Source organism: Bombina bombina, chromosome 2 (assembly GCF_027579735.1).
Source record: "Bombina bombina isolate aBomBom1 chromosome 2, aBomBom1.pri, whole genome shotgun sequence".
NCBI lineage: Eukaryota > Metazoa > Chordata > Amphibia > Anura > Bombinatoridae > Bombina > Bombina bombina.
The window spans coordinates 334,333,036-334,360,129 of record NC_069500.1 but is presented as its reverse complement, the minus strand read 5'-3'; the positions used below and the strand labels follow the sequence as shown (position 1 = coordinate 334,360,129).

The 27,094-nt window shown below is 38.7% G+C and overlaps 2 protein-coding genes across 2 annotated transcripts in view; one reads left to right on the top strand and one right to left on the bottom strand.

Annotated features, from left to right (window-relative positions):
- Positions 1–27,020, bottom strand: SPRING1 (SREBF pathway regulator in golgi 1). The gene is made up of 5 exons (XM_053701691.1): positions 26,201–27,020; positions 20,791–20,947; positions 15,704–15,855; positions 15,067–15,180; positions 1–2,192 (listed from the first exon to the last, which is right to left on the bottom strand). The coding sequence occupies exons 1-5, from the start codon at positions 26,309–26,311 to the stop codon at positions 2,109–2,111; spliced, it is 618 nt and encodes a 205-aa protein (XP_053557666.1). The 5' UTR covers positions 26,312–27,020; the 3' UTR covers positions 1–2,108.
- RNFT2 (ring finger protein, transmembrane 2) overlaps positions 26,929–27,094 on the top strand; it is a 259,024-nt gene continuing 258,858 nt past the window's right edge. The window contains exon 1 of the mRNA XM_053701690.1: positions 26,929–27,094. The gene's annotated coding sequence lies outside the window, so the exon portion shown is untranslated.

Sequence of the window (27,094 nt, the reverse complement as noted above, 5' to 3'; positions counted from 1 at the left end):
TTTTCAAAACAACTGGTTTGTATTTCTTTGGAAAACTTTTTTTTAATATACAATGTGGCTATTTAGATTGAAAAATAATTACTAATCAGATAAACATACAAAATTTCTGGTCTATAAATCTAACTCTTGGTTACTTTATGTTAAATTTAACACCTGAATAATTAATTGATTAATCAGATATTACCAAACAAACTCATATAGAAAAAGCTAGCATAAACGTTTTTCACAGTTTATTTATAAGTATAGCTACAGAGCATAAAATACAAAGAATAACATAATAATCCAAACATTGTAAAATAAATCCTTTCATGCATTTATATCTGAAACATTTGAAAATATAAAATTATACTATCTGCAAAATTATACTTGGTTGGATAACACTAACCTTTAAAAAAAAAAAAAGTAAGAAAACCCCATTTCAGACAGCTTAATGCCCTAATGATCCAGATATATTTCCCCTAAGTCTATATGTTACATGTAGATAACCTGTAATCCATTCAAAGTGTTTACAAAAGCACTTGTATTCTGGCACTCACGTCAAATGATTATTGTCTAAAAGAGCTCAGGTTCAGAGATTAAAGGGACAGTTTACTCAAAAATGTTCTCCCCTTTAATGTGTTCCCAATGATCCACTTTACCTGCTGGAGTGTATTAAATTGTTTACAAGCATTTCCATTACCCTTATATTGGCATTTGAAATAGTTTATTTAGCCTGTGGTATACCCACCCATCCTGAAAGTTTTTGGCCCCAAGGCTAAGCTGCGTTAAGACAGCCAGTAGAAGAAACTACACTCCCAGTGGGTTATAGAAGAGATAAGGTAATAAAATGTTAATTTTCCATTGATCTATCCAAGTATTGGTGATTGGTTTATGGACAGATATAAGATAAACAAGCAGGTATATGTACACAATGTGATAATGTAATGAGATCTAATTATACCTACAAGCTCAACCCATTTTATTAGGTTGTGGCTTTAAAGCACAAAACCAGCTAATTCATATACACGAATAAGCTTTAGAAGCAAATCTCATACATTTTATACTCTGCAGCTGGTAAAAAAAAGTTATTGGTAACACATTAAGGGAAAAACAATTTTATAGTATACTGTCCATTTAAAGTTATACTGTGATTAAAACATAATTGATTTATCACACTGTTTGGTTCGCCTGCTCTGAGGCTGCAGACATCAATCTGCCCGAACCTATATGATCGGGCTGATTGACAGCCCCCGCTAATCGGCCGCAAATCTGCAGGGGCAGCATTGCACAAGCAGTTCAAAAGAACTGCTTGTGCAATGATAAATGCCAACAGCGTATACTGTCAGCATTTTTCGATGTGCGGCAGACATGATACGCTACATCGTATCATGTCCGCTCGCATTTTCTTAAATCTGCCCCTTAGTGTCTTGTTGAAATGAATGGATTACGGTCCGAATTGTGACAACTATAACATTAGCACCTATAACAATGTATTGTGTTCACTAATGTATATTTTACTATGAATAATAATAAAAAATTAAAAAAAATACAAGATTCCGATCCTGTTTCACAGTTGCTGCCTAAACAGAACAAAAAAGAAAGTGCAATATTGTGGGATTTTAACCCAATAAGAATTGTATTACATTTAATAAATATTAATAGAAAATAATGATTTTCAATAATAAAATAAATACTTGCATTAAAAGAAAAAAAAAAAAGTTGGATGCATTCAAAATTTTACAAGACTGAACAATCGTATACATTTTTCAGCAACACTAAATATATATATAATTTTCTTCAATAATTAGGGAAGTCCACTAAACACAACTGTAGTTCAGCTAAAAGGTTTTTCTGCTAATACTGTGCTCATTTGCTATGTAATAAACATTCTGTATAGATCATGTAAAAATTCAAAACAAACAGCATAATTTTGGCAGCTAACTTCATATACAATGACCTACACGGGTCTACAAATCCCATTCTTGTTTACATAAAGTAGTGTAAATTTATTGTTGTTGTGGGTTTAAGCCTTGCTTCATCCTCTTCCATTCCTTTACAAGAAGTCCTGAATGTGATAGCCAGCTGGGAATTAACAGCATATGAATTTAGTCTGACTCAACCAGAAGTAATCAAATAGGAAGTAGTTCAGGTGGGTTTTCCCCATAGCAATACTTGGCAATGGGATTTCGGTAGGTGTTCTCATGTTGTACACTCTGCAAATTGAAAGAACAAATGCATCATTTGTGTTGACTCCTATTATACGTTATAAAAATGTGCAGAAAAACTATACATTATATTTCAGAACAACTATTTAATTGTGTTATAACTGCTATGACACCATATGATATATCTGTATCTTATGGATACAACAAAGTCAGGAAACCTTGCCTTTAATCATGCTACATTATTTTACATTTAACAGAGATTTGTTCCCACTAATTATAGACATTTGGCAAAACATGGACGAACAGAATAAATCATGTCAGGGAATGGCATGTTTTCATCATGATTACCATCTGGAAGACTGGAACGTACAAGGAACAATGGGTATAGGTCCCTGCTTACTAAACAGTGTTGGGAATAAGGAATGCAAAATTCACTCAGAAGCATTAAACAGTAAATGGATGTTTAGAAATAGCACTAATGAAGAATTTTAATTTACAAAGATGCAAGACTAAATTTATAACTGGCATTTATATTTACTCTATATGAATTAAATGATGTATCCTCTAAATGTCTCATACAGTGGTTATTGCACACAGCTAGGAGGTCAATTGCATGTTATTTTCCAAAAAGTGATCATTTTGTTTTTTTTACTCAGTTTACAAGGAAGTAAAACTAAATAAAATATGCTTATTTATATATTGCACAAAATACAAGTAAACCAACCAGCAACATTAAAATTATATACATGTGGTACAAATTATTTTTTTCATATGTTCCATACTCTGTTGAAGCAGAGGGAACCATCAATGTATGATAACCGAGGGCCAATTCATTTCTGCCTATCAAGGAAAAAATAAACAAGTTCTTCCCCAAAGGTGCGTGCATTGGTTGAGATATATAGCCCAGTCTATGCTTATGAAGATTCCCAATCATAAATTACAGAGACAAGAGCCACAAAGCATCAGCCAATAAAGTTAGTTTTATGATGATTTAAATTAGATTGATGTATAGCCTGAAGATGCCTATGGACATCATTACTTGAAGCCTTTTATTCATTCATTGACTTTTCTAATAATTTTTTATGTATTTCTAACAGAATTCACATCATTTAGGGGTGTAATGGAAACACTACCAGCATCAAAGGAGAATATTATTAATAGCAGTTTTTAAAAATGTTAAATAATTCAATACATTAACACTATATTATATTGGTATCAGCATTTTCATCTCTACTTTAGAGGGATCCCCATGTGAACACTTCTAACAGCATTGGTTTCTACCAATCGCACTTATAGCTTACCAAGATTTTTCAGCACCACATTAACCTTTACTGCAGACTTCCATGCCATATTCATTCCTAAAGCCCTGTCATGCAAAGGCACAATTTTTTCAATTTGGTTCCCTACTAGCTTCTAAGGGGTTAATGCAGAAAAAAACTTTGAAGCAGCTAGATAACTAATATAACTAAATAAATTAATACTGATCTATGTGTCTCATTATTTGACAACTGTCCAATAGTTTACTGCCTAGAACCCAGAGACTTAGGGTGTGAGGAGCGACTCCAGCCTCTGAACAATCACAGCATAGCCAGCAATATTAAATATGGTTAGAACTCTTTGCAGATCACATTATAGCTATCCATAATCACATATTTTAGGTGCTGGGAAAATAATATATCAAATGAGCCCAAATATGCCTAGGTAGGGGCAAGGGACAAGGTGCTACATGGATTATTTCAGCCAGTTTAACTGGAGGATATGTTGTTTGGTGTCTATGGGTTTGTAATAAAAAGTCATGAAAAATGATATGCCATAATTTTTCATGTAATGCTACACTGAGATGTTGGTCTGTTTCCCTAGGACCAATATCTTAAATTCAACAGACTAAACCAGATCAGTGTGAGATACTGTAAAGTTGGGCAATATCCGACTACCTAGTGAGGTGGGTCATGTGACCTGGACTGGCTATAAAGTAGTGTTGATTATAACACAAGACAGAATTCCACTTTACAGCAAAAAGGAACACCAGAAGGATTTGGGAATTCCCACAGCAATCATTTTATTTTGTAAGTTTAGGGTTTAGGTGTTTAATGCTTTTATTTTTTATAATTGTTTGCACTTGTGTGTGTATATTGTTTAATTACTTTTTTATATTCCATCTAACTTCAAGTATTTATTTTGTATGCACTGTGAACCTTTTTCATATAAAAAAAATACATTAAACAAGATCTGTCTTTGTGCTCTATTAACTGAATTAGCAGCTTCCTTAAAGGGATACTGTACCCAATAATTTTCTTTCGTGATTCAGATTGAGCATGACATTTTAAGCAACTTTCTAATTTACTCCTATTATCAAATTTTCTTCATTCTCTTGGTATCTTTATTTGAAATGCAAGAATGTAAGTTTAGATGTCGGCCCATTTTTGGTGAACAACCTTGGTTGTCCTTGCTGATTGGTGGATAAATTCATCCACCAATAAAAAAGTGCTGTCCAGAGTACTTTAACCAAAAAAAAGCTTAGATGCCTTCTTTTTCAAATAATGATAGCAAGAGAAGGAAGAAAAATTGATAATAGGAGTAAATTAGAAAGTTGCATGCTCTTTCTGAATTACAAAAGAAAAAAATTGGGTTCAGTGTCCCTTTAAAGTGTCAGTAAGCCTAAAATATAATGTTATATAATTCTGCACATAGTGCAGAATTATATAACATTATATTAGTGCTATCGTTATAAAACTTAATATAACCTTTTAATTTTTATAAAATATGGCAGTTTTACAGACCCGCTCTCTGTGCTCTGCTGAGCGGGTCTGTTTTTATTACACAGCGCATCGGCTAGCTGTATAGTCACAGCCCGGGACGACCGCACCATAACACTAAGTGCAGCTCGCTCCTGCTCTGTCTGACAGCAGGAGCGAGCTGCACTTAGTGTTATGGCGCGGTCGGGCCGGGCTGTGACTATACAGCTGGCCCGATGCGCTGTGGAATAAAAACAGACCCGCTCAGCAGAGCACAGAGAGCGGGTCTGTAAAAATGCCATATTTAAAAAAAAAAAATTAAAAGGTTATATTAAGTTTTATAACGATAGCACTAATATAATGTTATATAATTCTGCACTATGTGCAGAATTATATAACATTATATTTTAGGTTTACTGTCCCTTTAAGCTTAGAAATAACATTACAAAAGTGTTTTTTTATGGAACTGTAATTTAGAGGTATCAGCGATTGTTCATGTTTGGGGAAGAAAAGGCAGGATTTGGGGGATAAATGTGGGTTGGCCCTTATACCCTGGTAAGGATTTGTGATAAGATGGCTGGAGACCCTGTGAGATTAACCCCTTCATGCCCACACTCTCCCTGTTGTCACAGCTTGGGAAGTAGCTCTGTCTGTGGCAAACTAATAGCAAAGGTGGATATTTGTGAATATTGATTTCTGGGGTGGTGTAAGTAGGATTTGGTGGTTAATGTGGTTGCCTCATATGCCCTGGTAAATTTTTGGATAACGCAGACCATGTGAGGATAACCCCTTTGTGCCCACATTTTCCCTGTTGTCACAGCTTAGCAAGTAACTCTGTGGCAAGCTGGTGACAGGGTGAATATTTAGCCCTGCTTGTAGTAAATTGACTGCAAGTCAGGTTTATTAGTTTATTATTATTCTTTATTTATAAAGCACCAACAGATTACGCAGTGCTGTCCATGGGTACAAAGATACAAGTACAACTACAATATAAGAGAACATTTTACAGACAAATACAGGGGGAATTGAGGGCCCTATTCCCGTGGGAACTTACAATCTAGATGTGTAGGAGGATGGGAAAGAGGAGGTGGGGACTGCAAAGGTGAGAATGTTAATGAGGAGTTAGATTAGGGCAACTATTGGTTAAGTGAAGTTCATTTGTTAATGAGTTGGGTGATAAGCTTCCCTGTTCAAAAAAGTCTTTATGGAGCGTTTAAAGGAGGACAAGTTAGGGGAAAGTCTGACAGCTTGAGGAAGTGCGTTCTAGAGGGTTGGTGCCGCACAAGAGAAGTCCTGTAGTCTAGCATGGAAGGAGGTGATGGTAGAGGACGCAAGAAGCAGGTATTGTTGGATTTTAGGGGGCGGGCAGGAGTATATTTGTTGATGAGGGAGGACAGGTAGGGAGGGGCAGCATTGGTGAGGGCTTTGTAGGTCAGGATGAGAATTTTAAATGCAATTCTGCTGTGAATGGGAAGCCAGTGAAGGGACTCACAGAGAGGTGCAGCAGATACAAAGCGTCGGGAGAGGTGGATAAGCCTGGCAGAAGCATTTATGATGGATTGAAGGGGTGAGGGCCGGGAGTGAGGGAGGCCAGTTAGTAGGTTATTACAGTAGTCAAGTCAGGAAATTACCAGGGAGTGGATTAGCTGTTTAGTAGTTTCAGCGCTCAGAAATGGACGAATTTTGGAGATATTGCGTAGGTGGTTGCGGCAGGATGAAGAGAGCAATTGAATGTGGGGAATGAAGGACAGATTTGAGTCAAGTGTGACTCCAAGGCAGCGGACTTGGGGTCATGGGGAGATAGTGGTGCCGCCAACAGTGATAGAAAAATTAGAAACTGGAGTAGAATTAGAGGGGGTGATTAGAAGTAGTTCAGTCTTGGACATGTTTATTTTTAGGTGGTGAGAGGCCATCCAGGATGAAATGCCAGATAAGCAGTCGCTGATGTGAGAATTGACAGCAGGAGAGAGTGCAGGGGTGGATAGGTCGATCTGGGTATCATCAGCATAGAGGTGATAGTTAAAGCCATAGCTGTAGAGGACCCACAACAGAGCCTTGAGGTACTCCAACAGACAGAGGTAATAGAGAGGAGGAGTCACCAGCAAAAGAGACAGTTATGGTGGGAGGTTTTGGGATTAATTAACCCCCCGTTCCCCTGTCGGGCAGATATGGTATAGTGGCACACCCCTGTCCATGACAAGCCCCATATTTACAACATAAAAATACCCACTTGTGAAACCACTGCCAGCATTAGAGGGACATATGACCAATCTCCTCCACAACACAACCAGCCCCTTAAATCCATGGGATTACCACAACACTTAAGACCCCCCATTACCTAAGACACCACCCCTCTTGCAGCACTACACTTATTAATGGCACAGATACCTGTGCTTATACAGGCTGGTGATAATAAATAGCTGTAAAAAAACTGGTATTATTTAATGTCAGACAGCACTTATCACTACAAAATAGCAACTGTATTGTATGGCAGAAAAAGGCATCCAAAGATCCAAAACGGCAATGTACATCTGATGAACATTCCGCTAAGTCAGCCAGGGGCAGATATGCATAGCCAACAATTAAAGACATCGGAAAAAATAAAATATTTTAACACATTAAAAATTCTCTTACTGTTGCTTTATGTCCCTTAAAAACATAATTTATGCTTACCTGATAAATTTATTTCTCCTGTAGTGTATCCAGTCCACGGATCATCCATTACTTGTGGGATATTCTCCTTCCCAACAGGAAGTTGCAAGAGGATCACCCACAGCAGAGCTGCTATATAGCTCCTCCCCTGTCATATCCAGTCATTCGACCGAAAACAAACAGAGAAAGGAGAAACCATAGGGTGCAGTGGTGAATGTAGTTTAATTAAAATGTAGACCTGCCTTAAAAGGACAGGGCGGGCCATGGACTGGATACACTACAAGAGAAATAAATTTATCAGGTAAGCATAAATTATGTTTTCTCTTGTTAAGTGTATCCAGTCCATGGATCATCCATTACTTGTGGGATACCAATACCAAAGCTAAAGTACACAGATGATGGGAGGGACAAGGCAGGATTAAGCGGAAGGAACCACTGCCTGAAGAACCTTTCTCCCAAAAACAGCCTCCGAAGAAGCAAAAGTATCAAATTTGTAAAATTTGGAAAAGGTGTGAAGCGAAGACCAAGTCGCGGCCTTGCAAATCTGTTCAACAGAGGCCTCATTTTTAAAGGCCCAGGTGGAAGCCACAGCTCTAGTAGAATGAGCTGTAATCCTTTCAGGGGGCTGCTGTCCAGCAGTCTCATAGGCTAGGCGTATTACGCTCCGAAGCCAAAAGGAAAGAGAGGTTGCCGAAGCTTTTTGACCTCTCCTCTGTCCAGAGTAAACGACAAACAGGGAAGATGTTTGACGAAAATCATTAGTTGCCTTTAAGGAAAACTTCAAGGCACGGACTACGTCCAGATTATGTAAAAGACGTTCCTTCTTTGAAGAAGGATTAGGACACAATGATGGAACAACAATCTCTTGATTGATATTCTTGTTAGAAACCACCTTAGGTAAAAACCCAGGTTTGGTACGCAGAACTACCTTATCTGCATGAAAAATCAGATAAGGAGAATCACATTCTGTAAAAACAGAACTTTCCAAGATAAAAGTTTAATATCAATGGAATGAAAGAGTTCAAACGGAACTCCTTGAAGAACCTTAAGAACCAAGTTTATGCTCCACGGGGGAGCAACAGGTTTAAACACAGGCTTAATTCTAACCAAAGCCTGGCAAAATGCCTGGACGTCTGGAACCTCTGCCAGACGCTTGTGCAAAGGAATAGACAGAGCAGAAATCTGTCCCTTTAAGGAACTAGCTGATAATCCTTTGTCCAAGCCCTCTTGGAGAAAGGACAATATTCTAGGAATCCTAACCTTACTCCATGAGTAATTCTTGGATTCAAACCAATAAAGATATTTACTCCATATCTTGTGGTAGAATTTCCTGGTAACAGGCTTTCGTGTCTGTATTAAAGTATCAATGACTGACTCGGAGAAGCCACGCTTTGATAGAATCAAGCATTCAATCTCCATGCAGTCAGTCTCAGAGAAATTAGATTTGGATGATTGAAAGGACCTTGTATCAGAAGGTCCTGTCTTAGATGCAGAGTCCATGGTGGAAAGGATGACATGTCCACTAGGTCTGCATACCAAGTCCTGCGTGGCCACGCAAGCGCTATCAGAATCACTGATGCTCTCTCCTGTTTGATTTTGGCAATCAGTCGAGGGAGCAGAGGAAACGGCGGAAACACATAAGCCAGGTTGAAGAACGAAGTCGCTGCTAGAGCATCTATCAGCGTCACTTCTGGGTCCCTGGACCTGGATCCGTAACAAGGAAGCTTGGCGTTCTGGCGAGACGCCATGAGATCCAACTCTGGTTTGCCCCAACGATGAATCAATTGAGCAAACACCTCCGGATGGAGTTCCCACTCCCCCGGATGGAAAGTCTGACGACTTAGAAAATCTGCCTCCCAGTTCTCCACGCCTGGGATATGGATTGCTGACAGGTGACAAGAGTGGTACTCTGCCCAGCGAATTATTTTTGAGACTTCTAACATCACTAGGGAACTCCTGGTTCCCCCTTGATGGTTGATGTAAGCCACAGTCGTGATGTTGTCCGACTGAAATCTGATGAACCTCAGTGTTGCTAACTGAGGCCAAGCCAGAAGAGCATTGAATATCGCTCTTAACTCCAGAATATTTATTGGAAGGAGTTTCTCCTCCTGAGTCCACAATCCCTGTGCCTTCAGGGAGTTCCAGACTGCACCCCAACCTAGAAGGCTGGCATCTGTTGTTACAATTGTCCAATCTGGCCTGCGAAAGGTCATACCCTTGGACAGGTGTACCCGAGACAACCACCAGAGAAGAGAATCTCTGGTCTCTTGATCCAGATTTAGCAGAGGGGACAAATCTGTGTAATCCCCATTCCACTGACTCAGCATGCATAATTGCAGCGGTCTGAGATGCAGGCGCGCAAATGGCACTATGTCCATTGCCGCTACCATTAAGCCGCTTACCTCCATACACTGAGCTACCGAAGGGCGCGGAATGGAGTGAAGAACACGGCAAGCATTTAGAAGTTTTGATAACCTGGACTCCGTCAAGTAAATTTTCATTTCTACAGAATCTATAAGAGTCCCTAAGAAGGAGACTCTTGTGAGTGGGGATAGAGAACTTTTCTCGTTCACTTTCCACCCGTGCGACCTCAGGAATGCCAGAACTATCTCTGTATGAGACTTGCAACTTGAAAGCTTGATGCCTGTATCAGGATGTCATCTAGATACGGAGCCACCGCTATGCCTCGCGGTCTTAGAACCGCCAGAAGTGAGCCCAGAACCTTTGTAAAGATTCTCGGGGCTGTAGCCAACCCGAAGGGAAGAGCTACAAATTGGTAATGCCTGTCTAGAAAGGCAAACCTTAGAAACCAATGATGATCTTTGTGAATCGGTATGTGAAGGTAGGCATCCTTTAAGTCCACTGTGGTCATGTACTGACCTTCTTGGATCATGGGTAGGATGGTCCGAATAGTTTCCATTTTGAAAGATGGAACTCTGAGGAATTTGTTTAAGATCTTTAGATCCAAAATTGGTCTGAAGGTTCCCTCTTTTTTGGGAACCACAAACAGATTTGAATAAAAACCCTGTCCTTGTTCCGTCCCCGGAACTGGATGGATCACTCCCATAACTAGGAGGTCTTGCACACAGCGTAGGAATGCCTCTTTCTTTATCTGATTTGCAGATAGCCTTGAAAGATGAAATCACCCTTGTGGGGGGGGAAGCTTTGAAGTCCAGAAGATATCCCTGAGATATGATCTCCAATGCCCAGGGATCCTGAACATCTCTTGCCCACGCCTGGGCGAAGAGAGAAAGTCTGCCCCCTACTAGATCCGTTGCCGGATAGGGGGCCGTTCCTTCATGCTGTCTTAGAGGCAGCAGCAGGCTTTCTGGCCTGCTTGCCTTTGTTCCAGGACTGGTTAGGTTTCCAGGCCTGCTTAGATTGAGCAAAAGTTCCCTCTTGTTTTGAAGCGGAGGAAGTTGATGCTGCACCTGCCTTGAAATTTCAAAAGGCACGAAAATTAGACTGTTTGACCTTTGCTTTGGCCCTGTCCTGAGGAAGGGTGTGACCCTTACCTCCAATAATGTCAGAAATAATTTCCTTCAAACCAGGCCCGAATAAGGTCTGCCCCTTGAAAGGAATGTTGAGTAATTTAGACTTCAAAGTCACGTCAGCTGACCAGGATTTAAGCCATAGCGCCCTACGCGCTTGGATGGCGAATCCGGAATTCTTAGCCGTTAGTTTAGTCAAATGAACAATGGCATCAGAAACAAATGAGTTAGCTAGCTTAAGTGTTCTAAGCTTGTCAATAATTTCAGTCAATGGAGCTGTATGGATGGCCTCTTCCAGGGCCTCAAACCAGAATGCCGCTGCGGCCGTGACAGGCGCAATGCATGCAAGGGGCTGTAAAATAAAACCTTGTTGAATAAACATTTTCTTAAGGTAACCCTCCAATTTTTTATCCATTGGATCTGAAAAAGCATAACTGTCCTCAACCGGGATAGTAGTACGCTTTGCTAAAGTAGAAACTGCTCCCTCCACCTTAGGGACCGTCTGCCATAAGTCCCGTGTAGTGGCGTCTATTGGAAACATTTTTCTAATATAGGAGGTGGGGAAAAAGGCACACCCGGTCTATCCCACTCCTTGCTAATAATTTCTGTAAGCCTTTTAGGTATAGGAAAAACATCAGTACACACCGGCACCGCATAGTATTTATCCAGCCTACACAATTTCTCTGGTACTGCAACTGTGTTACAGTCATTCAGAGCAGCTAATACCTCCCCAAGCAACACACGGAGGTTCTCAAGCTTAAATTTAAAATTAGAAATCTCTGAATCAGGTTTCCCCGAATCAGAGATGTCACCCACAGACTGAAGCTCTCCGTCCTCATGATCTGCATATTGTGACGCAGTATCAGACATGGCCCTTACAGCATCTGCGCGCTCTGTATTTCTCCTAACCCCAGAGCAATCGGGCTTGCCTCTTAATTCAGGCAACCTGGATAATACCTCTGACAGGGTATTATTCATGATTGCAGCCATGTCCTGCTGTTTAAACAGACTAGCAATGAGACAAGCAAGCTTGGAAAACACTTTAAACAAGTTTACAAGCAATATAAAAAACGTTACTGCACCTTTAAGAAACACAAATTTTGTCAAAATTTGAAATAACAGTGAAAAAAGGCAGTTACACTAACGAAATTTTTACAGTGTATGTAACAAGTTAGCAGAGCATTGCACCCACTTGCAAATGGATGATTAACCCCTTAATACCTAAAACGGAATAATAAATGACATAAACGTTTTTTCAAACAGTCACAACAACTGCCACAGCCCTTCTGTGGCTTTTTACCTCCCTCAAAAACGACTTTGAAGCCTTTTGAGCCCTCCAGAGATGTCCTGGATCATGCAGGAAGAAGCTGGATGTCTGTGTCTGTAATTTTTGCTGTGCAAAAAACTGGCAAAATAGGCCCCTCCCACTCATATTACAACAGTGGAAAGCCTAAGGAAACTGTTTCTAGGCAAAATTCAAGCCAGCCATGTGGAAAAAAACTAGGCCCCAATAAGTTTTATCACCATATACATATAAAAACGATTAAACATGCCAGCAAACGTTTTATATTACATTTTTATAAGAGTATGTATCTCTATTAATAAGCCTGATACCAGTAGCTCTCACTGCATTTAAGGCTTTACTTACATTAGTTCGGTATCAGCAGCATTTTCTAGCAAATTCCATCCCTAGAAAAATATTTTAACTGCACATACCTTATTGCAGGAAAACCTGCATGCCATTCCCTCTCTGAAGTTACCTCACTCCTCAGAATATTTGAGAACAGCCATGGATCTTAGTTACTTCTGCTAAGATCATAGAAAACGCAGGCAGATTCTTCTTCTAAATACTGCCTGAGATAAACAGTACACTCCGGCACCATTTAAAAATAACAAACTTTTGATTGAAGAATAAACTAAGTATAAAACACCACACTCCTCTTACGACCTCCATCTTGGTTGAGGCTTGCAAGAGAATGACTGGATATGACAGCTGGGGGAGGAGCTATATAGCAGCTCTGCTGTGGGTGATCCTCTTGCAACTTCCTGTTGGGAAGGAGAATATCCCACAAGTAATGGATGATCCGTGGACTGGATACACTTAACAAGAGAAACTTTGTTTTCTTTACACATCTATACATAAAATAATTAAATAAAAATATTATGGCTGGCTCCTAAGTATATAGAGTGCCTTCTAAATTTTCAACAAATATGAAAACCCATGCAGAAGAAGCATTTTTAAACCGTGTATGTATGTATGTATGTATGTATGTATGTATGAGCGCTACCAAATTTTGAGCCGCTATGCAAATATATATAATATGTACACAAACACACACAAAGTGGCCAAGTTAATAGGTGCACATTTCTATTACTGGGTAAGAAGCAGAACAGCCTGGATTCTTCATGGCACATATTCAAAAAGCTACTGGAAACATTCCTTAGAGATACTGGTACAAATTAATATTATAGTATTGTAGATTTGTTGGCTGCAAATCTCATGTTTCACTACATCCCAAAGGTGCTCTATTGTGTGCTTTGTGACATGGAATGTTATTTTGTTGAAAGTAGCCATTAGAAGATAAGAGGACTGTTCCCATAAAGAGATGCACATGGTCAGCAATAATAAACTAGCAGGATGTAGCATTTAAACAATGCTCAATTTGTATTAAAAGGCCTAATGGGAGCCAAGAAAATATTCCCATACCACTACACTATACACAACTAGCCTAAATTGTTGACACAAGCTACAATTAGTGGTTGCATTCATCATGCTTACACCAAATTCTAACCCTACCATCGCAGCAGAAATTGAAATTCATACATTTTCCCAGTCTTCTACTGCCCAGTTTTGGCAAGCCTGACTCACTGTAGCCTTAGTTTCTTGTTCTTATGTGCTTAGCTGACAGGAGTGGAATCCAGTGTGGTCTACTTCTGCTGTTGCCCATGTACTTCAAATGTTAATGTGTTGTGAGTTCTGTACAGCAATGTTGTAAACTGTGGTTAATTTAGCTACTGCTGTCTGCCTGTCAGCTTGAAAAAGTCTGGCCATTCTGCTATGACATCTCTCATTAACAAGTTGTTGTTTTTTTCACCCACAGAACTGCTGGTCACTGGATGTTATTTTGGTTTTCATACAATTCTGTAAATTCTAGAGATTATTGGGTGTGAATCAAAGGGGACCAGCAGTTTCTAGGTTACTCACCCCCCCCCCCCATATGGTATCAACAACCATTTCACAGTCAGCATCACTTAGATCACTTTGCTCCCCATTCTCATATTGCCCCTATGAATGTGAGTGTTTGTGACGTCATGTCACTAGCAGCACTGGAAGGATGCAAAGGGAGAAAACAAACAAGCAAGTGACCTACCACTGGAATTGAACTGTGTTCTATGCACTGTGTCACTTTAACTGTAAACTTATTGGTGGGCACCCTGGTGGCTGCCCATTTTGACAACCCCTATAAATGGCTGTATTGTTTTCAAAAGATGACTCACCAAATTTAGTTAATAATTTATCTTTCAATTTCAAACTTTATTGTATTGCTTATTTGGTCATAACGTAATATTTTCATAAAAGCTACATTTACTAGACAGGATAAGGCAAAGGAAAGAAAATCTAAAGGAGACACAAACTAGAACTAAAGCATAGGTAAGAATACACAGTCACTTAGTAGGTAGCTAAAGGCTAATATTTTACACACTAGCAGAACACATCACTACAAACAGACCTTATTCTGATAGCAAAAAAACATAACTTTTCTAATACCCAGAAATAACAGGAAATCATACAAAAGGAGAATAGAGTACAGATATTTGGAAGAAAAAATGAGTAATGAAAGTTGAGATACACCATGAAGACCCAGATAATTCAGAGTGGACGCAAATGGAAGACAGAACAAGTGGATGAAAAGAAACAAAAAAAAAGATGAAGTGACTAAATAGAGACTAGGAGGTTAAAGCAAAGGAGGCAATTACAGGAGTATATGCTAAGGCACCCAATGCTAAACATAAATACTTTCTGTAAATCCAGTCATCTCTTACCTGAGAGGATGTCCTGCATTTGGCTAAACATAATTCAAAATGGTCTTCTACTGCCTGGAATAAGTTTTCAAAAGCTCTGGCTGCTCGATTTAGAAAACGCTCCAATAAAAGTTTCTGGGTTTGCGAAAACAATGCAAATTCTAGTTAAAAATATCAGTGTTTTATAGGGACATTACCATTATTACAACTGCATTATTGAATAATGGCAAGATGGGTAACTACACTAACTAAAAGTCATGTCTTTGAAACAATCATTTAATGTTACTTAAATCAAGAAACGTTACAAAAAAGAGATAAGAAATGTGCCATCAGAATGTGTCATGGTGTATAATCTTTTTTTTTTTATATATTTATGTATTAAAAACTCAAAAAGATGCCTTCCACAAATAGGGATACAATACAACGTTTGCTTTTAAAAAGTAAAACGAAATGCTCTAAAATGGTGCTGGGCAAAATAATAGTTACATTAGCTAGGCAGTCATGCCACTGTATTAAACAAATGATAAAGGAAGTTATCACTAAGCTGTACACTACACTGACCACTTGCTTTAAACACGTGTACTATATACTATATCTAGACATGTACAAACTGTCACATAGCTACAAATGTGTGAAAATGTGAATGAAGCTTATTAACCTTATTAGGCTGGAGGCAGCATGAAACACAATACTCGTATACACTACAGCAACCATAGGGAAGGCAGCTATCACAGCTGTGTAGCCTTGTGCTGGCAACATTGATATTGCAACAACCATTTGCTAGAAGCTCTTTCCTTTCACAGACATAACCTGAAAAAGATGCAAAAATATGTAGTAATAATGTGAGAGACATGGAATGCTCAGATAGTAATAACGTGAGAGACATGGAATGCTCAGATAGTAATAACGTGAGAGACATGGAATGCTCAGATAGTAATAACGTGAGAGACATGGAATGCTCAGATAGTAATAACGTGAGAGACATGGAATGCTCAGATAGTAATAACGAAAGAGACATGGAATGCTCAGATAGTAATAACGTGAGAGACATGGAAAGCTCAGATAGTAATAACGTGAGAGACATGGAATGCTCAGATAGTAATAACGTGAGAGACATGGAATGCTCAGATAGTAATAACGTGAGAGACATGGAATGCTCAGATAGTAATAACGAAAGAGACATGGAAAGCTCAGATAGTAATAACGTGAGAGACATGGAAAGCTCAGATAGTAATAACGTGAGAGACATGGAAAGCTCAGATAGTAATAACGAAAGAGACATGGAATGCTCAGATAGTAATAACGTGAGAGACATGGAATGCTCAGATAGTAATAACGTGAGAGACATGGAATGCTCAGATAGTAATAACGTGAGAGACATGGAATGCTCAGATAGTAATAACGTGAGAGACATGGAATGCTCAGATAGTAATAACGTGAGAGACATGGAAAGCTCAGATAGTAATAACGAAAGAGACATGGAATGCTCAGATAGTAATAACGTGAGAGACATGGAATGCTCAGATAGTAATAACGTGAGAGACATGGAAAGCTCAGATAGTAATAACGAAAGAGACATGGAATGCTCAGATAGTAATAATGTGAGAGACATGGAATGCTCAGATAGTAATAACGTGAGAGACATGGAATGCTCAGATAGTAATAACGTGAGAGACATGGAATGCTCAGATAGTAATAACGAAAGAGACATGGAATGCTCAGATAGTAATAACGTGAGAGACATGGAATGCTCAGATAGTAATAACGTGAGAGACATGGAATGCTCAGATAGTAATAACGTGAGAGACATGGAATGCTCAGATAGTAATAACATGAGAGACATGGAATGCTCAGATAGTAATAACGTGAGAGACATGGAATGCTCAGATAGTAATAACGTGAGAGACATGGAATGCTCAGATAGTAATAACGTGAGAGACATGGAATGCTCAGATAGTAATAACGTGAGAGACATGGAATGCTCAGATTTGTGATCACGAATTCAAAGAGACATAAAAGCTAATTTTTTTCTTTTAGGATTCATATAAAGAACACCATTTTAAAAAAAACTTTCCAGATTACTTCTATTATCAAATGTGCTTTATTCTCTTCTTATTATTTGCACTACTGGGAGATAACCAAACATGTTTGGTGAGCCAATGACAAGAAGCGTGAAAGTGCAGACACCAATTAGCAGCTAGCTGCCGTTAGTGCACTGCTGCTCCTTAACTTACCTAGGATTGCTTTTCAAAAGAATTAAGCAATTTAGATAACAGAAGCAAATTGGAAAGTTGTTTAAACTTGCATGCTCTATCTGAACCATGAAATGTCCCTTTAAGCTAGCACATTTCTAAGATTACATAAGTGGTGTATGCAGAAAAAGGGCAGTACCGTGTCAGCCAGTGTATTCAAAGAATGTAAAAATCCTTCTATAAGAAAATAACAAACACAATGTACAGGTGATACCTCTGATAGTGAACTAATAGCGGATATAATTGCGAGCTTTCTGTCTGTCTCCACTGGGTATGGGGGTATTATACCAGTAATCTGTATGATGAAATTGTTCTAAATGAATGTTTTAATATCAAGAAATTAGTAGATTTACCATGTTCTTAGTAAATAAAGCTATAGGTCAGGTTCCACCCTGCATTAAGTGGTTTGTAATACTTAACAAAAACAAACAAATGCATTATGGAATTGTGGAATACCCACAATTCCTTACTGTAGGGAATTCATCACCTAGCCATCATTAGGCAAAGACACCCTACAGCAAGAGCTTTAATATCCCTCCTAATTCCTGTTCCCTCACAGTATTTTCTTTGCCTAGTAAAGAAGGCAGGCGAAGATAGAGATGCTCAAGATCAAGGCGGTGGCCTACATTAATCATTAAGATGGTACCCACAGTCCTCTAGTGGTGAAAGCGGTACATCAGATTTTAAGTTTGGCAGAGACTTATCACTGCACTATTTCAGCTTTTCTTATTTCTGGAGTCAACCACTGGCAAGCAGCCTATTTGAGTTCTCACACCTTACATTCAGGGGAAAATCAAAAGATTTTCAACCATCTTGTCTGTACCACAAGCTTCACAGATATGGATTGAGTTGAAAGATGCAATAGCAGTGCCTTGGTCTAATCAGTTGGTGTCAGGTTAGGAAATATCCAGAAGTAGACCCAAATGCAAGGGCGAACTTAAACAACACCCTTGCACTCTGAGTTTAATCCAGGACGTGACCCCACGACAACCTCCAAAAAACAAAGTACTCACGATATGGAGCAGGGTTAGCCTGTGCCAAAGTAATTCATGATATCAGCCAGATAGACTTCTGAATAAGGAACTGGTTTCAGGAAATGCCTTCCACAGAATCAGGAGAGCAGGGATAGTCACTTATACTCAGACAGAAGAAGGGTAAAACAGGAAACAGTTAATAATGCAGGAGTAGGTCATTTGTTATCAGGCAGTCTGAAGGTTAACACTGTGTAGACAGACTTTGCAGAATATGCAACAGGTAATCAGGCAGTTTGAGGGTTAACACTGAGTAGACAGTCTTTGCAGAGTATGCAACAGGTAATCAGGCAGTTTGAGAGTCAACACTGTGTAGACAGTCTTTGCAGAGTATGCAACAGGTAATCAGGCAGTTTGAGAGTTAACACTGTGTAGACAGTCTTTGCAGAGTATGCAACAAGTAATCAGGCAGTTTGAGGGTTAACACTGAGTAGACAGTCTTTGCAGAGTATGCAACAGGTAATCAGGCAGTTTGAGAGTCAACACTGTGTAGACAGTCTTTGCAGAGTATGCAACAGGTAATCAGGCAGTTTGAGGGTAAACACTGTGTAGTCAGAACTTGCAGAATTAATAACATGTAATCAGGTAGTTTGAAGGTTAACACTGTGTTGTCAGAACTTGCAGTGATAGCAACAGGTAAGCTGGTAGTTTGAAGGTTAACACAGATAATCAGTACTTGTGGAGATTGGCAACAGGATATCCAGCAGTTTGAAGGTTTACACTGAATAATAGTATTTGCAGAGTTTGGAAACAGGTAAATATGCAGATTGAAGGATTCACAGAAATAACAGTATTTGAATAGTTTGCACTACACAGAGTAGTCTCAATATGCAGGGTTTGCAGCAGGTAAACAGGAAGTTTGAAAGTTTCACAAAACAAACAGTACTTGCATTGTTTGGAGACAGGTATTCAGGAGGTTGAAGGTTAATCCAGCATAGTAAGTCCTTGAAGAGTTTGGCAACAGAAAAGCAGCAGTTAGAGAGATTCCTCAGCGAAATCCTAACAGAAGCCTCAAAGTTAACAAACAAACGGACACTGGAGAAACAGGAAGCCAGAACAAAAAGCCTGGTTGTGACATCATCAGGAAGGGGTGGCTCAGACACCTGTCAATCAAGCACACAGAGAGGACTGCAGAGCTTCCAAGCAGCTGAGCGTGAGAGTTGGTTTATCTTTTTCTTCCAATTGTGCTTTTACCGAGGGTAAAGCAGGAGCAAATCTCGGCTTATGTTCAGAGGATGTGGTATGCAGATCTTGTCCAGATGTCCAGGGCCTCTTCATGGCATTGTCCTCCTCTGCGAGTCCTTTTCTTTATCGAATATTCAATCCCTAAGGTTAACTGCTTGGAGATAGAATGTTTAGTTCTTTCTCAAAAAGTTTTTCCAACTCTGTTATAGCAATTCTGTTTTAGGCTCTCAAGTTTGTCACCAGGAAGTTCTTTCACGTGATATGGAAGATGTATTTATCTTGGTATTTTGATAGGGAATTTTAATGTCACTCTGTTTAAATTCCTCCAGGATGCCTTAGATAAGGATTTATCAGCCAGAACTTTTAAGGGTCCATATCTCAGGTCTTACTGTGTTATTACACTGGAAACTTGCTTGTCTTCCTGATATTCAGGCATTTATTCAGGCTTTAATTCATATTGGACTTGTCATCAACTCTATTTCTCCTCAATGGAACTCAAATATGGTTCTCAGTGTTTTGCAGTATTCGCCTTTTGAACCAATGCACAATCAGGATATTGAACGGTTATCTTGAAATGTCTTGTTTTATTTGGAGTTAGGAGGGAATCAGAATATTCAGATCAGTCTTGTGTCCCAACTTATTTGGTATTTCACCAGGACAAGGCTGTTTATTTTGTTTTCAAAAAAACGAGGCTTCAGGTAGAACGAATTTCAAGACTGCAACACTTGCACACTTTCAAAAGATTTATCAGTTTGATGTGTTTGTTTCAGGAGGAAGCAGCTTTTGGTAGGTAGGACCCTTTAGGTGATAGTTCCTGGTAACTAGGTGCCTGCCTTTCTGTATTTTTCCCACCCAGTTTCCTTGTGGACTACACAGCTTGGGTATTGGTTCCCAACAATAAAGGATGGTGGACTCTCACCAAATTAAGAAAGAAAACATAATTTATGCTTGCTTGATAAAATCCTTTTTTTTCTAGTCTGGGAGAGTCCACAAACACACGCAAATTTTCTTAATGGTGGCAGTTCTAGTTTGCATCTTTTTACCCTACTATACTTCTTCCTCCTATGCTTGGCTATATGAAATACTGGGAGGGAACAGGAAGTAGGAGGGATATTAAAGCTCTTACTGTAGTGTGTCTTTGCCTCCTCCTGGTGGCCCGGTGATAATTTCCCAACAGTAAAGAATCGTAAAATTTTTCAGGTAAGCATAAATTATGTTTTTAAGCTGGCTATGAAATACATGTTTAACCAGGGTGATGTGCCTTTTCGGTTTCTTACCTAGATCATCTGTGATAAGCAGTTTCCCCTGCACTGAATTCCTACACTGGTTACGGACTCTACTGCTGTTCCCCAGGTTAAACTGAATCTTCCATTGAATATTTTGCTCTTGATCCCGAGTCTGAAGAAGAGTTCTGTCTCTCACAGTCCTTTCTTCCTAAGAGAGGAATATAAGTATATATAGGTGAAAAAAATTATAGCAAATATACTTTGTACTTATTTCCTAATTTGGCCATATAAGAATTATATTTACATTACAAACAGACGCTCACATCCACCAACCTTCATTTAGATTAACAGGTACATTCAAGACCCATACACAATTATTAAAAGCAATATTGACCACAGCACTGAACAAACAAACTAAATACCATTCGGCTATATTACAAGTTTTCTGGTATGAGTGAAAAAGCAGCGTTAAGGCTCTTTTTCACTACCGCTGGTATTACGAGTCTTGCAGGTTTAGGTGTACCGCACACTTTTTTGGCCGTAACGCAACGTAACTACCGCAGCTTTCCAAAAGTCCTTTTTCAATGGGACTTCCTTTGCGCCGGTATTACGAGTCTGCCTGGGAGGCCAAAAAGTGAGCGGTACACCCTATACCGTCAAGATCCATACCGTAAACTGAAAGTCAGTAGTTATGGGTTTTGCGGTACAAAGTTGTATCATAAAACTCATAACTAAAGTGCCAAAAAGTACACTAACACCCATAAACTAACTATTAACTCCTAAACCACGGCCCTCCCGTATCACAAACACTAAAATAAAATTATTAACCCCTAATCTGCCGCTCCGGACATCGCCGCCACTATAATAAACATATTAACCCCTAAACCCCAGTACTCCAGCATCGCAAACACTAGTTAAATATTATTAACCCCTAATCTGCTGTCCCTAACATCGGCGCAACCTACATTACTGTTATTAACCACTAATCTGCTGCCCCCAAAATCGCCGCTACTATACTAAAGTTATTAACCCCTAAACCTAACATCCCTAACTTCAATGTAATTAAAATAAATCTAAATAAAACCTACTATTAATAACTAAATAATTCCTATTTAAAACTAAATACTTACCTGTAAAATAAACCCTAAGCTAGCTACAATATAACTGTTATATTGTAGCTATCTTAGGTTTTATTTTTATTTCACAGCTAAGTTTGTATTTATTTTAACTAGGTAGACTAGTTAGTAAATAGTTATTAACTATTTACTAACTACCTAGTTAAGATAAATACAAATTTACCTGTAAAACAAAACCTAGGCTAATTTACACTAACACCTAACCTTACACTACAATTAAATAAATTACATTAATTAAATACAATTAACTAAATTACAAAAAAACAAACACTAAATTACACAAAATAAAAAAGAAATGATCAAATAATTAAACTAATTACACCTAATCTAATAGCCCTATCAAAGTAAAAAAGCCCCCCCCAAAATAAAAAAACCTAGCCTAAACTAAACTGTCAATAGCCCTTAAAAGGGCCTTTTGCGGGGCATTGCCCCAAAGAAATCAGCTCTTTTACCTGTAAAAAAAAAAAAATACAAACACCCCCCCAACAGCAAAACCCACCACCCACACAACCAAACCACCCAAATAAAAACCTACCTAAAAAGTCTAAGCTCCCCATTGCCCTGAAAAGGGTATTTGGATGGACATTGCCCTTAAAAGAGCATTTAGCTCTTTTTCAGCCCAAACCCTAAGCTAAAAATAAAAACCACCCAATAAATCCTTAAAAAAAAACCTAACACTAACCCCGAAGATCCACTTACAGTTTTTGAAGACCCGACATCCATCCTCAACGAAGCAGCAGAAGTCCTCAGCGAAGCCGGAACAAGTCTTCATCCAAGCGGGCTCCATCTTCAAAACATCCGGCACGGAGCATCCTCTTCTTCCGACGGCTCTTCTCGAATGAAGGTTCCTTTAAGTGACGTCGTCCAGGATGGCGTCCCTTAAATTCCGATTGGCTGTTAGAATTCTATCAGCCAATCGGAATTAAAGGTGAAAAAATCCTATTGGCTGATGCAATCAGCCAATAGGATTGAGTACTCATTCTATTGACTGATTGGATGACGTCACTTAAAGGAACCTTCATTCGAGAAGAGCCGTCGGAAGAAGAGGATGCTCCGCGCTGGATGTCTTGAAGATGGAGCCGCTCTGCACCGGATGGATGAAGATATTAAGATGCCGTCTGGATGAAGACTTCGGCCCGCTTGGATGAAGACTTCTGCTGGCTTTGCTGAGGACTTCTGCCACTTCATTGAGGATGGATGTCGGGTCTTCAAAAACTGTAAGTGGATCTTCGGGGGTTAGTGTTAGGTTTTTTTAAGGGTTTATTGGTTGGGTTTTATTTTTAGCTTAGGGTTTGGGCAGAAAAAGAGCTAAATGCCCTTTTAAGGGCAATGCCCATCCTAATGCCCTTTTCAGTGCAATGGGGAGCTTAGGTTTTTTAGGTAGGTTTTTTTTGGGGGGTTTGGTTGTGTGGGTGGTGAGTTTTACTGTTGGGGTGGTGTTTGTAATTTTTTTTTACAGGTAAAAGAGCTGATTTCTTTGGGGCAATGCATCGCAAAAGGCCCTTTTAAGGGCTATTGGCAGTGTAGTTTAGGCTAGGGTTTTTTTAATTGGGGGGGTTATTTTGATAGGGCTTTTAGATTAGGTGTAATTAGTTTAAATATTTGATAATTTCTTTTTTATTTTGTGTAGTTTAGTGTTGTTATTTTTGTAATTTAGTTAATTGTATTTAATAAATGTAATTTATTTAATTGTAGTGTAAGGTTAGGATTTAGTGTAACTCAGGTTAGGTTTTATTTTACATGTAAATTTGTATTTATTTTAGCTAGGTAGTTATTAAATAGCTAATAACTATTTACTAACTAGTCTACCTAGTTAAAATAAATACAAACTTAGCTGTGAAATAAAAATAAAACCTAAGATAGCTACAATGTAACTATTAGTTATATTGTAGCTAGCTTAAGGTTTATTTTACAGGTAAGTATTTAGTTTTAAATAGGAATTATTTAGTTATTAATAGTAGGTTTTATTTAGATTTTAATTACATTAAAGCTAGGGGTGTTAGGGTTACGTTAGAAATAGACTTGGGGTTAGAGGTTAATAACTTTAGTATAGTGGCGGCGACGTTGGGGGAGGAAAATTAGGGGTTAATAAGTGTAATGTAAATGGCGGCGATGTCGGGGCGGCAGATTAGGGGTTAATAAGTGTAGGTAGGTGGCGGTGACATTGGGGACGGCAGATTAGGGTTTAATAAATATAATGTAGGTGGCGGCAGATTAGGGGTTATTAAGTGTAGGTAGGTGGCGGCGATGTCGGGGGCGGCAGATTAGGGGTTAATAAGTATCATGTAGGTTGTGGTGATGTCAGGGGCAGCAGATTAGGGGTGTTTAGATTCGGGGTTTATGTTAGTGTGTTAGGTGTAAACATACATTTTGTTTCCCCATAGGAATCAATGGGGCTGCGTTACGGAGCTCTCCCCATTGATGTCTATGGGGAAATCGTGCACGAGCACATAAAACCAGCTCAAAGCAGCGCTGGTATTGGAGTGCGGTATGGAGCTCAATTTTGCTCAACGCTCACATATTGCCTGCTAAAGCCGGGTTTATGAAAATCTGTAATAGCAGCGCTATAGGGAGGTGAGCGGTGGAAATAACTTGCAAGTTAGCACCGCACCGCTCTTACCGCAAAACTCGTAATCTAGCCGATTATAAACAATGTCCAGCTCGGCAGCAGAGCTCCATTGTTGCTCTGAAATGGACTTTAAAGGGATATGAAACACAATTTTTTTTTCTTTCGTGATTCAGATAGAGCATGTAATTTTAAGCAACTTCTAATTTATTCCTATTATCAATTTTTCTTTGTTCTCTTGGTATCTTTATTTGAAAAAGCAGGAAAGTAAGCTTAGAAGCCGGACCATTTTTGTTTCAGGACCTGGGTAGTGCTTGCTAATTGGTGACTAAATGTAGCCACCAATCAGGACAATTTGCATTTTGGGAAAAAAAACAGATACAGGCAGAGAAGTTTGCGACTTACAGGCAGGGAAAAAAAAAAGTACATTTTGATAAATTTGGATTTCAGAATAAGTTTGGATTTTGGAATTCTGGATTTGGGGATTTGTACCTGTACAGTACTGTAATGAAGGAATAGTTGTCATTTAAAATAAATATAGACTATCATTTGCATTTTAAAAACCAAAACAATGACACTGACAGGGAAGATTGTGATATGCTGGCGGGAAACAATTGACATTTTTAATATTCAACATTTTCAAAATTTAAAAAAAAAAAATACTAATGAAAAAAAAAAAATCAGAATTTGCGGATTTGTCAAATTTGTCAGACCTGTACACTTGTCAGCCTTGCTTTTTTTGAATAGCCTCAGCAGAATAACACACACAATTTATTGCTAAAGAGCTTACTATAAATATCTACTACTATAGTATCCATCTTTTAGTAAGACAACAGTTAAAGGGATACTAAACCCAATTTATTTTCTTTCCTGATTTGGATAGAGCATGCAATTTTAAGCAACTTTCTAATTTACTCCTATTATCAGATTTTCTTTCGTTCTCTTGGTATCTTTATTAGGAATTAAGGCATTTTAGGTTCAGCACCTGGGTAGTGCTTGCTAATTGGTTTCTAAATGTACCCACCAATCAGCAAGTGCTATCCAGGGTTCTGAACAAAAAGTTGGCCGGCACCTAAGCTTTCATTAATGCTTTTTCAAATAAAGATACCAAGAGAAAGAAGAAAATTTGATAATAGGGGTAAATTAGAACGTTGTTTAAAATTGCATGTACTATCTGAATCATAAAATAAAAAATTGGGTTTAATATCCCTTTAATTCTTTGTACTAAAGTAATTGCATTTATGAGACAATATTTATTTTTAAAGATGGTAAAAATATAATTTAAATTGACCTTAAAGTGCTTTTTTAGCATATGTCCTAGAAACTAATCACTGTATTGGAAAAGATCTGCATACAACATAAATATTTTAAAAGAGGATGTTTTTTAAGACTTTAAGACTATACTGCACTACTGTGTGCTTAGCCCCTGCAAAGTGGAAGTAACACTAGGGACCTGCAGTGCCCTGCGGATCCTGAGTGGAAACTGTTGCTGATCCAAAGTGCTCTAGTCACATGACTCGCTCAACATTAAGTAATCTCTGTAACAAAGTGGATGCATTGACTTTTGATGCAGCACCCATACTATAGGAAGCCCTGCTGTTCCGAATTATACTGTTGTCTATCTCTGTATTATCACTTAAAAAGAGACAATCACTAAGAGAAAACAAGAAAAAATAAGAAATTGAGAAGCAAGAGAAAGGGATCCAAAAACTACAAAGCAGCTGTTAAGACAGCAATATAACACTTAACCCATACTCACCTGCTTGAAGGTGCTTGTGAGAAAGTAGATGAGGGACAATGCAAAAACAACACCCAGCACCCATCTCTTGCGGAGGATCTTTCTCCATACCATAGATATTACGTGAACCATCACAAATCTTCTAATTTTATGAATCAACTAGGAATTCTACCTGTACCAGATACAACTGATATTTATTTGCAGAGGGTGTATTTCTCTACTAAATAATGCATTTTCAACACATCTGCAGCAAATGCCCTCTAGCAATCAAATCGCCATTCTACATGGGAAACTTATACAAGTAATAAGTATTATATATTCTAGATAACGACTCTTACTTTGAGTGCACATATAATTTATATTGTAAAATGTGGTAATTACATTTAAATGGTGAAATATTACACACAGAAGTGCCTTAGTTTAACTGACCCTTCTGCCCTAAACTAGCTGCCCCTCAATGTTTTTTTATTCTTTAATCAATGAAATCTTTTAAGCCTGGCTTATATAACGTCTTTTGTTTCAGCCATCAAAAAAAGATATTACACAAGGTGTGTTAGTTGACCAAACATTTTTTAGCGGTCATAACCTAGCAAGCAGTGCCTATATGAGACACAACCATAGTAAAACTTTGTATTATCTATTTGTAAAAATCGCTCCACTCCCTCTGAGTATAAATGTAATCAATGTATTTTATGTTGTTGATAGAAAGCTTTCCACCTCGGTGAAGTCCTCGCCGTTCCTATAGCAACAGACCGCTTTACAATTTTCACGGCCACAGTCACGGGATCTCTCCAAGTGACCCGGTACAGGAAGCCATTGTCACAGCTCGCCTCGCCATTGGATAAGCTTCAGTGACGTAATTGCGCTTACGGCAGCTCAGGAGGGGTCAGATGTAGACTAAGGAAAATAAAGGAG

Excerpts from the sequence above, each read along its gene's own strand:
- SPRING1 (XM_053701691.1), bottom strand. The coding sequence starts at position 26,311 with ATGGTTCACGTAATATCTATGGTATGGAGAAAGATCCTCCGCAAGAGA. Across the intron at positions 15,856-20,790 it reads GCTTATCACAGATGATCTAG|GTTATGTCTGTGAAAGGAAA; the intron begins GTAAGAAACCGA and ends CATCTTTTTCAG. Across the intron at positions 2,193-15,066 it reads AATGCAGGACATCCTCTCAG|AGTGTACAACATGAGAACAC; the intron begins GTAAGAGATGAC and ends TTCAATTTGCAG.